General features: G+C 35.9%; 1 protein-coding gene across 1 annotated transcript; it reads left to right on the top strand.

Moving 5' to 3' along the window:
• The first annotated feature begins 3,120 nt into the window (after positions 1-3,120).
• On the top strand, positions 3,121-11,086 carry eg (eagle). Its single transcript, XM_068286267.1, has 3 exons — positions 3,121-3,246; positions 8,498-8,575; positions 9,850-11,086. Exons 2-3 carry the CDS (start codon positions 8,498-8,500, stop codon positions 10,918-10,920), a joined length of 1,149 nt encoding a protein of 382 aa, XP_068142368.1. The 5' UTR covers positions 3,121-3,246; the 3' UTR covers positions 10,921-11,086.
• The last annotated feature ends 492 nt before the right edge of the window (positions 11,087-11,578 follow it).

Here is an 11,578-nt window from a genome sequence, read left to right as displayed (position 1 = left end):
ATAAGATGATGATTTCATTTTAATAACAGCCAAGACACAAGCATAATGTATTTATGTAGAAGAACTTGCATATTCTGGTATTCTATTTGTATACATATATTTTTGTTAGTCTTCATCTTTTTTCCTTTTTCTTTTCGGCCGTGTCAACACCAGCAGTTGACGGACGTAACAAGGAAGCGCAACACTCTCAAAATGACGTGTAATTTATCACAGCACGAGCAGCATTTAGCCATGAACTGGAACTGAAACTGGACCTGGTTAGAGTTTGTTGTGTTGTGTCTTCCCATCGCCTTTGCCCAGCTCGAAACTTTGTCAGCATGCTGACTGGCTAGATGGCTGGCTGGTTGGCATCATCATCATCATCATCATCATCATCATCATCACTGCATTGCATTGCTTGCGGTTCGTTGTCTACGTCATCATCATAATAATCTTTGTTGAAGTTGGCAATTTTTGTCGTCATATTAACATTTCTTTCTCTGTAGGCAAATCTCTTTGGGCATCTGTCTCTCTATCCCTCTTGTCTGATTTTTAATTTTAATTAAGTTTAGGCTTTTATTGCAACTGAAACTCGCGTGCTCATGGTGATGAGTTGGGGCATTAGGTTTAATGTCTGCTCATATTTATTAGAGCGCAATCTACTTCATGGAATTATATGTAGTTATACATGTTGGCCGACCAGTTGCTAACTGAAATAAAGATTAATCCACTTTCTTTCTGCACAAAATGAGAATTGATATCAAAAATGTCCATCATAGCTTAAACTCCAGCTTCAGGCATTTTTCTATGCACACACACACAAATGTACACCACACTCTAAATCATTTTAATCAAAATTATATCAAAGGATTTAAAAGCTAACTGCAGCTATGTTAGATTGATATATAATCGTTATGATCTCAGGCAGAGTTGTTTGCATTCTTTACAATTTAACATGAAAACTTTCAGAAGAAATGTATCCTTCCCTAATTTCAGTTATTTGTAATTTAGCTTCACCAAGGAATTTCGCACAATCCTCATATATATTGTTATACAGTGGAACTTTCCTACAGTGATCATTTATATTTTAATGTTAACCGCATCATAAATTAGTTTGAAGCTTTCTCATTTGATATTTAAATTTGCTAAAATATAGATTTCTTTTTCTTCACATACAATTTCTTTATAGGCAAGTCCAACTATAAATGGAAAATCCAGAAAACTTCTTTTACTCAATTCAAAAAATGTGAAAAGTTAATCATTTTTTTTATTAAAATGGAAATTTAAGTAAATTTTTTTGACTTTGAATTGCCAACATTCACACTGTCCTATGGAAAAAAACGAAAGACTTAAGCGACGAACTTGTTTTGAGGCTCTTTCTTTTTGTTCACCATTTTGTTAGACATGCATATTTAATTTTATTAAAACATCTTATGCATATACGTATTTTAAATACCCTTTAAATTAAGTATAGGTGGGTATATTAGTGACGTTACTAACTAACTTTAAGCATAAAGTTTTCAAATTAAAGGTCAACATGGACAATCTTAAGATGTAAAAGTCGCAAACATTTTGAAACCGCAAAATTCTTTAGAAATTCTTTACAAATCCGAGTGTAAAAGACTCTAAAGTTAATAGAGTCTTGACAATTTCTCAGTTGTAATCTATATATAGGAAATTTCCAAGTCGATGCCCACAATTGGCTATACGAAATGTTTAATATTTACACAGTTCGGCAAGCGTTTAGTATTTAAGGCCCACCTCTTTGCCGCATTACATATACAAATGAATGCACATTTACAATAAGCACAGACACACATACAAGCACACAGGCATACAAACTCATACACACAGTAACATACAGCTAAACAAATAATAACAGTACTGTGTGTAGGAAAAAAAGCAAACAGCCAACCCGCATTGAGATAACATTCAATGAAAACGAACGAAACGCTACAAAGATCGTGCCGGCTCTCAACAGCCAACCACAATTCAGCTAGCAATAAGATGAGGAGAGGAAGTGGCCATAGGCAACCCCAAACAGCTAACGAACATGTTGGAAGCTCGTTTAACTAACAGCGGATGAAACACTGTGAAAACGATACGAATAAAAACTATCAAAACCGAATAAGAAGATATGTCTTTATGTTTTGAAAGATTGGCATTTGTATGACTTGATTTTGTACATATCTTATGCGAAATTTTTAGAAATGAAAAGTTTATTTTGAATAAATTTACTCTACTCTGTTCCAATGCATATCCAAAAAAGCAGCTTCTTTTTGAGCAAGTCTGTGAAGCAAAATAATAAAGATCTCTGAGAGAAAGATTCAAGTGAGGGAGCCTCTTTTTTGGGGCTTAAATCTCTTCCAGTCCATTCCTAGATATTCAGCACTGCTGGGACTGGAACATGCTTCATTAAAAAAGTGCTACAACTTTGAAGACAAAGAAGAGATCGGTGTTGGAATCAAAGCCTGTAGGACTACTATACTCAAATCTTAAACCTTTTCTTGCAGTGTATGAAATCAGTTAACAGAGCTTAACTGCCCCCAACTTTACAGAGCATAAACAGCAGCAGCAGCAGTAGCAGTAGCAGCAGCTGTTTGAAAACAGGAATTCCTGTGGCTGCCACTGATTAACAGTTAAGCATGCACACACACTCACACATACACACACACACAATGGCATGCACACACATGGGAGACAATTGCAAGACGCGTGCGCGCGCTTCGCTAGGCTGCTGCTGGTTGTTGGTTGCTGTTGGATGATCTTCAAAGTCGTCTCGGTCGTCTCCTCAGTTCGTTTGGCGCTCAGAACACTGATGACGACGATTTAGTCTCGGATGGACGCTACGCGGCACAGCATCGGCAGGCTCAGGCTCAGTTTTACCCAAAAGAATTGCGTCTGTGTGTGTTTTGTTTTGGTTTTTTTTCTGCGAGTCACGAGACTTAAATTGATCCCGAAGTCAAGTTGTTTATCTCGTCATTACGAACGCCACGTGATTTTTGTTTTACTTTTTTGTTTATGTGTTTGAATTGAAAGAAACAAGCATATAGCCGACGGGATTTTTAGTGTCATCTGATTATTACAATACAAGAATATATATACATATAACCGTATGAAATTCAAAAATCTCAAGTGTTTGAAGTTCAAAGTGTTTGAGTGCTCAAAGAGTGAAACAAAACTACATACTAAAAATATATAAACCTTGTGAATTTCTAAGGAAACTCTACTTTGTATGCCGCTTCGGAACTATAAAATTGTGAAAAGGTATAATGATGATCAAATAGTTTTTTTTATTATTTTTTGAATTGCATTTGCACATTGCCATAATTTGTAGAAAACAGCATCTTGACATTTGACTCCATAATTTATGACTTGAATAATTCAATTTCAAGGAAATAACGAGAAGTACTTTCAATATATTTTATGCTAATTAGCCACTGATCTTTTAATAAATGATAACAATATTCAAATGACTCAATTCAATTGCAAGTCAAAACTAAATAACATAAAATGATTTGAGATTTAATCACTTAAATATTAGACCAATCTTTGATTAAACCCTTGATTCAAGAGATAAAAGGTTACTCAATGGAAATTTGTGATTTCCTAGTGAAAATTATAAAACTTTAAGCAAAGTAAAATTAATAAAGAAATTTGCAGAAAATTGAAAATTTCCTAAGGAATATCAATAAATATTATATAAGAAAGAATAAAGAAGAATAAACATTTAAAGGGCAGCGTTAATTTGAAAAATCCACAAATGTGATTAACTATGTAGAATGCTTAGAAAATGCTTTATGAACCAACTAATATTTAATAAATGTAATAAGAATTGCCTTGAAAATCTTTGTAATTGGAAAAATAATTGATTCATTTTGATTAGAAATCAATTATGCCAAAATATATCGTATTACCTTAACTAACCTCAAATAGATTATAATCCCCATTGTGACTACCATTTTGGCTTAGCCTACTTCAAAAAGCGCACACACACACACACACACACTGGCATACCCAAAAAAACCTACAAGGATTTAGCAACATTTAAAGAACAAAAGGAGACTCATTGACATGCTCATTAATAATGTTATTGCCTTTTGTGCGATAAGTGTCAAGAAATTATTACAATAGGGGTACGAAAAACGAAGCACATCACAAAAAAAAATGATCAAAAAAAGTAGCAGCAGCGAAGCAAAAAGAAAAAAATAATAATAATGCAAAAGAAGAGTACAAAATGACAGGAACAAAAAAAAAATTGTTAAAGATATTCAAACATTTAATTGTCTGACTGCTGCTGGCAATCAAGCAGAAAAGGGCTAAGGACCCATTCGATGTCTCCAGGAAACGAACAATTCAAACTAGAGCGTGTGACTCTGCTGAGTGGATTTGCATATAGACATTCTTATATACATACATACACATACAAATATATAAATACATATACATACAAATATATAAAAGGCTGAAGGCTAATAATAAAGCATATTATGGGCAATTGTATTTGTACTCCAGCACAAGAAAGAGAGGGAGAGGAAGATGGGAGAGAGAGGGTTGCCTTGCATCCCAATCTTGATCTCGATCTTGATGATCTTGATGGTGATGAGGATGAGGATACCTCCTATCTTGTTCTATTTTGTATCTGCTTCAAAATATTTTTAACAATCGTGGTTTGCTTGTTTGAACACCTTTTTTATTTGCCTTTTTATCTGATTTGTATTGTACAGCATTTTGTTTGCTTTAAAGGACACATTTTTGTTTATTATTCTTATTGCCCGGCAAATCCTTTATACCTACATATTTATATGTGTCTCTTTGCCTTTGCTATGCTTTGCTTTCCTTCTTTTTTTTTTTGGTTTTTTTTTTTTTTTTTTTTGTTCTCCTTTTTGTCTGTCAACAGCAACTTGATGAGCTTGTTGAACACTTTCAACTGATCTGGTTCTTATTGTTAAGCAGAACATACGATTCGCCTGGTTGGCCCTCAAGTTGAAATTCAATTGCTGCCCAAATGCCCATAAATCCTTGTAGATCCCCTCAATTAGATTAGTTCAATCTTCAATTTTAGATTTGTAGATTATTTAGTCAAAGCTACGAAAGTTGTTTTACTAGCTCAAATACGCTTTCAAGTCGAATAGGACACAAATTTGTCCATCCTAAAACTTCATAGAGAATAATAGAAAGAATTTTCCTATATTGAATACCGAGTACCTAGTAAACCTACTTTATATCTCTAAATCAATCAATCTTGTACAGAAACATTTATCCCATAGAGACAATTCTATTAGAACACTTGACTTAAACTTAAACTGGCAATAAAACCTTGACTTAATTTTTTACCTGCAATTTCAATTAGTTATTTTAAGGAATGATAAAATTCGCTTAATTATAATTATGAATATTTCATGACCTTTATTACCCTATTAAATACAATGTTCTTTAAACTGTTTTGTAATACAGTTCCAAATTTTCCAGAGTTAGAGACCCTCAGACTTTTAAATATAGTTATTAACTAGGAGATTAGATATATAAGAAGGCAGGGAAATTTCGAAAATATATCCTATTAATAGAATATGACACATAACATGAACTTACTCAATTAAAATAAGTGAAACTTTTACACAGTGTATACTAAGATGAGTCCTTAAAGCCATTTGATCTTTGCCCTGAATATGTAATGACACTTTAACGGTCTTTTCATGTCCTGCATTATTACTAGCTCCACATAAATCACTACTTGTAGCAGTACTTATGCCATTTAACCATTGTAAGCATATAATTATATATATACATGTTTTTAAAGAGCTACTTGAAAGGCTTAAACATATTTTCAATTATGAGCGACCATAAAAAGAAGGCCTTAAAATACATATGTAACTGTTTCTCTTGAGAGGCTTGACCTTTTTGGTTGATTGAATTGTTAGTTTGCCTTTGCCCTTGCTGATCAAGAAGATCTGTGAATTGGCATTAGATTTTTTTTTATATTTCGTGATTAAAAGATAACGCAATTAACTAAAGTCAATTAAAATGTTCGCTCAGGGGGCAGTAACATCTTGTTTTTGTTCACTTTGGCCGAGCAGAAAGTCTAAATTAGTCAAAATTTTATCTGGCGAAAGTCAATATATCCATTTTTTTGTGGGATTTCGGTTTTTTTCGTTTTTTGTTTGCTTCATGAACATTTTGCACGCCTGAGCGATAAAGTTGGCGATCTTATCCTTATGGCATTATCACATTAAGTACCAAGGCCGCTTTGAAAACCGGAATTGCTATAAGATATTGCTCCAGTCACAAACGAGAAAGATTTGTCCAACTATTAGCAATGCTTGCCAGGTTTGGGGGCGAGGCCCGGTGAGCGGGGCTTGGAGGCCAATCCCCCAAAAACCAAACTTGAAATTGAAATCGTGAAATGCATTGTGTAGAAGTAATCTTTGAGCTCAGCTAATTAAATGCAATTGTTTCTTTTTTTTAGCTCATATACTTATATTTGGGGTGATGGCACATTGATCAAATTGTTTATAATGGAGCAGCAAAAAGGAAACAAAAAATTTGTTTGATTTTGTTAGCGTGTAACCTTTCTAACCATTTAGTTAGCCGTTTGATTTTCCCAGCTTGCCGTACTGCGGCTGTGGCTAAATCAAGATTAAGACAATTTGAGGTCGTCTTTGGAGATTTTCTGGAAAAGCTTACCGCTGTGCCTAAAATTGTCACGGCTCTCTCTCTCTCTCTCTCTCCCTCTCGTTCTCGTTCTCGCTGTGTGAAGGTGCAAATTTAATGTTAGCCAATTTAGCAAGGCTCTTGCTGTCACCTTTGTTGTCCATTAGCGCGCTTTTTGTATGCAAAATAGTTTTTGGCCAGCATCAGGCATAGACTGTCTGGGCCCTGGTTACCCCATGGCTTGCGATGCCTGATGCCTGGTGACCATTATCACAGGAGCGACATCACGGTCCAACCATGTGGCAGCCAACCACCACCACCTGCTGAGCCGAGTGCCAAACTGTAGTTTTTATTTGGAACCCCTCACTCCCACCCCTCGCTCACTCGCCACATCCAACTCTCTTTCATCCAGACAATGTCAAGATGTGAACATTCACATGGAAAATGAACTTGGTAAAGACTCTTAGTTAGACAATCTAGAATAAGTTTATTCGTCTCGTTATAAACAGGGCTGCAAAAGCAATATAAATATCCATTTCATTTTCCCTAAGAAGTGACAAAACCTTCTCTTGTTATTGCTTGTATAGCAAGAATCAATGTAATGTAATTGAGTTGAAGATCTTATAGAGATTCTTACTGAATACTCTATTATTAGCAGAGTTGACTCATTTGAAAAACTTCCCCGAAAGTAATTTCTCCAATGAAGCTAATGAGGTTTAAGTTTTCCAATTTCTCACTTGTTTTTATTGAGATTTCCCCTGAAGTGTGTAGAAAAATTTGATTCCCTTACTAGTCGGGGTTTTCTTATAAATTTACCCATTTTATGACAATCTTTTGCCAAGGAATTTACAATGTTTATGGGTTAGCTAAGCATAACTAAATTGATAACTCTCTAAAACAAAAAAAAAAAAAGAAGACATTTGCACGCTCATCAAATATTTGACGCAAAATTTTTGTAATTTTTCTTGTACGAAAAAAAAAAACTTTTCTTTTTTTTTATTTATTTACTTATTTATTTTTTGTTTTGCCTTCTGCTGTTTGACCTTAGCTTTTATGATCACGCAAAACAAGTAACTACACATACATTAAATGTGTGAATGCGACCCATCCTACAGAGAGTGATCTGGCGGGGGACACGGGCAGGTCGGGGGAGCAGAATCGGCGAGACTCTTGCATTCAGTTTGGATGGTGCAAACCCAAACCGGTCGTTGCATACCTCAATTTCTAACCACGACCTGTAGGCAGAAGAAAACCAAAACCAAAAAAAAAAACTAAAGAGAAACGCAGTGGGTCATCGGTTATGCCTCATGTTTGCCGTTGTGGATGCTGCGACCAAGGCCCCTTCTTGATGTGATCACACAGCTGAGAGAGTCAGCAACTAGCAACAACAACAGAAAAACAAACCCCAGAAATAGTTGCATCAATAACAAGGACAATCGTGAAGAGTTTAACGAGTCTTTAGATAAGGGACAAGCAAATGGTTTTTTTATGAATATGCCATCATTATACATATACATACACACATATCTATCTATATACCAACCAATAGAAAAGTATGCACTAACTAAAGGAGGTCAGTCGGTTCCAACAGTTGAGAATCTACAGTTCCTCTATATGTACCCATTATATATGTATGTATTATCTAGGGGGGTTTTCCTCAGACTTAAGAGAACCAAATTATCTATAGAAAACTAAATATGTCCAACCTCTTGATCCTCGGTTACAATTGACCAATGTCCTGTCTTGCAATGCCTCTCTTAGTTCAGCAATTTTAACAATGAATTTGAGTTGCACTTAAACCAAGTCAATTCTAATCTAATTCAAATCTAAGCTTATCTAATTTAAATATTTTCTTGAATTTTTATAGATGAACCAGCTGTGCAAAGTGTGTGGCGAACCGGCGGCTGGTTTTCATTTTGGAGCATTCACCTGTGAGGGATGTAAGGTAAATATCTCAATACTAATAGACCTCATAATGTTCCTACATATGTAAACTCTTTTGAGCTGTGCAAAAAAGAAAAAACAAACAATAAAGCAGACAAAAAATGGTCTCAATGTTTTTGTGCTTTTACTTTTCAATAACAAAACTGAAAAAACAGAAAATGGAAGAAACATTATTGCTATAATTAAAATTCAATTCGGTAAATTAATCGATTTTTAATTGACTTTAAGTAGATACATGTGCACACTGGAGTACAATAGGAAGCCAACCTTCAAATGGCATGGGAAAATATCTGCAAAATTTAGATCACATGCGATATATACATATATATGTAGGTATATATACATATATATATTTATACATATATATGAGCTGTAAGCCTCACAATTGTAAACTGCAGTCAATCAAATAAAAATTACATGCATATTAGATGAGTCAGCTGAAATGGTGGAAAAGGCATCAAAGTTAACTGAAAGTTGAACTTCAAAATCAAAAACAAAATCAAAGCAGGAAAGTCGCGTCGAGTCTAGAGCATGAGTTGGCTGAAATTACAGAAATCAGAAGACAAAGAGTGTGAAACACACTGGCTTCACAATCCAATCCAAAGCAATCCGATTCGATCCCTCGAGCCTCCTATTCCTCTTCTCGGGTCTACAATTTGGCAAAATTATTAACGCACATTTTGTAATTGAAGCGTTGTGAATGGAGAAATTATGCCACTTGTCTTTAGGTGAATGTTAATGACAGGTGCCACCAGGTATGGCGAGAACAATTGAGTCTTGAGGCTCATAGGTGGGTTATTAGTTTAGTTACAATGGCTGATCACCTGACGCCATGGCATCTATTGAAGTTCAAAGTGAATTGACTGACCCTCGCTCATCTTTCTTCCTTCGAATTATGACCTACATACATACATGTGTATATCCAAAGCAGATATCCTTATTTAGCAAGCTAAAAACAAAGTTAGTTGAACTTAAGAAGACAATAGCTTAGCTGATTACAACGATAATAGAAAGACAATGAGAAAGTTAAATTAGAAATTTGTTTCAAGTTAACTGGAGATCAATATTGGGAACTAGAACTATGTGGATGATGAATAAGGTGAACTCTAAAACTAGTTGAGAATTACAAGTAAATGAAGAGTAAAAATGAACTTGAAGCTTACGAAATGAAAGATTAATGCGTTTTGTTCGATTACTAATGCACGAAGAAATAAATATACATATTACTTACAAATGAAATCTAACATGGAAATCTTCTATCTCTTCTCTTTGCAGTCTTTCTTTGGACGTACTTACAACAATATTGCCGCCATTGCCGGCTGTAAGCATAACGGCGACTGTGTGATCAATAAGAAGAATCGCACTGCCTGCAAGGCATGTCGTCTGCGTAAATGTCTCCTAGTGGGCATGTCCAAAAGTGGCTCACGCTATGGTCGACGTTCCAATTGGTTTAAAATCCACTGTCTACTACAGGAAAGCACGGGACCAAATGCTGGCATTGCCGGTGGAGGAGGCGGAGGTGGAGGAGGATCTCTAGTTGGTGGAACAGCTGGATCTAATGCCATAAGTAATGCGAATCTAGAGCAATTGGCTCGCCTGCAGCAGGCTAGTAATCAGGCACGACAAACATACCAGGATAAGACAAATCCCTGCATTAAATCGGCCACAACGGCTTGTTCACTGCAGAGTGCACCCATACAAGAGGCACGAGCCTCACCGAGTGCCTCGACAGCCAATTTGCCTGGATTTCTGCAGGCTGCCAAGTATCAGCAGCGACAGCAACTAAAAGTCGAGTCCCGCCTCAGTAATACACCCAGTGATTCGGGTGCCTCATCTGCCGGTGATCCCACCGATGATGGGGCCACAAGTGTTCTGAGCGCAACAACAACAACATTGCGCAAAGCCCTGCGACAGGGCTGCTCGAATAGTTTTCCAACCAGTTCCGAGCCTGGCGAAGATTTGGTCCAACAGCAGCGGCGTCATCAGGAATTGCTGGAGATCTTTCGTAGTCATTCGGAACCATTGTACAGCTCGTTTGCACCATTCACGTTGCCACCGGTTCTATTGGCCGCTGGTGTTGGTGTTCGTGTGCCACCCCTGCCCTTATTCAAGACCGAACTGAGTAGTCCCGAACTGGATGAACAGCCCATTGATCTCTCGCTGAGATCAAATCGAACAGATGAGGCCAGTCCCGCTCATTTGGGGAATGCCTCAAATAGTAGTCCCACCCTAAGCGAACCACCTGCCTCTGTTTCGAGCCATTGTCTTGGTGAATCTCTCAATTTTGAACGAAAGCCAACGCCTCTCGATCTAACCCTAGTGAGATCACAGACACTTACAGGCTGATCTCTTATGGTTAACAACAGGCCTAGCAGACACAGTAACAGAAGCTGAAATATTAAGAAATCTTCATCGTGATTGCCTGAGAATTCGATTTATAGTGCCAACAACAACAACAACAACAATTTCGAATATTTTAGGTTAGTATAATAGAGATTATCATTGATAAGGTCAGGCCAAAACAGTTCAATGAGCATAGAAAAACAATTTTAAGCAAGATTCCAATCTGAATTTGTTAAACTTTTTAAACTTCTATAGTCTTTAAAGAATTTCCAACCCAAAAGGTTTCCATTTGCATATAATAATAAAAGCTTTAGTCGGAATACCAGGGTTTAACTAATGACTCGAGATTTGATCCATATTAATTTCCCGAAAATTTAACCCACTTGGCTCAAGAACTTGGCCCTAGCCTTATTATAAAATCAGAACAACAGCAACAGATTTCGGTGCCAGTAAAAATGATGTACAAAAAGAATCAACAACTTTTTTTTTTCATGTAGCTCAATTACATTTAAAGAAAAACAAGAAGTAAAAAAAAAAAAAAAAACAAATTGAATGAATATAAATGAATACACTCACCATATAAGTAATGAATAAATATAAGTCTTAGCCAAATTTACAAAGCGACTGTCGTTTGATGTATTCTATACCTATATATATATAT

The sequence above is a fragment of the Drosophila tropicalis genome, unplaced genomic scaffold (assembly GCF_018151085.1).
Source record: "Drosophila tropicalis isolate 14030-0801.00 unplaced genomic scaffold, ASM1815108v1 contig_443, whole genome shotgun sequence".
Taxonomy (NCBI): domain Eukaryota; kingdom Metazoa; phylum Arthropoda; class Insecta; order Diptera; family Drosophilidae; genus Drosophila; species Drosophila tropicalis.
The sequence above is the reverse complement of the archived record's forward strand: the minus strand, read 5'-3'. Positions and strand labels throughout refer to the sequence as shown.

Coding starts and splice junctions, on each gene's coding strand:
- eg (XM_068286267.1), top strand. CDS start 8,498: ATGAACCAGCTGTGCAAAGTGTGTGGCGAACCGGCGGCTGGTTTTCAT. Junction 8,576..9,849: donor TCACCTGTGAGGGATGTAAG/GTAAATATCTCA, acceptor TTCTCTTTGCAG/TCTTTCTTTGGACGTACTTA.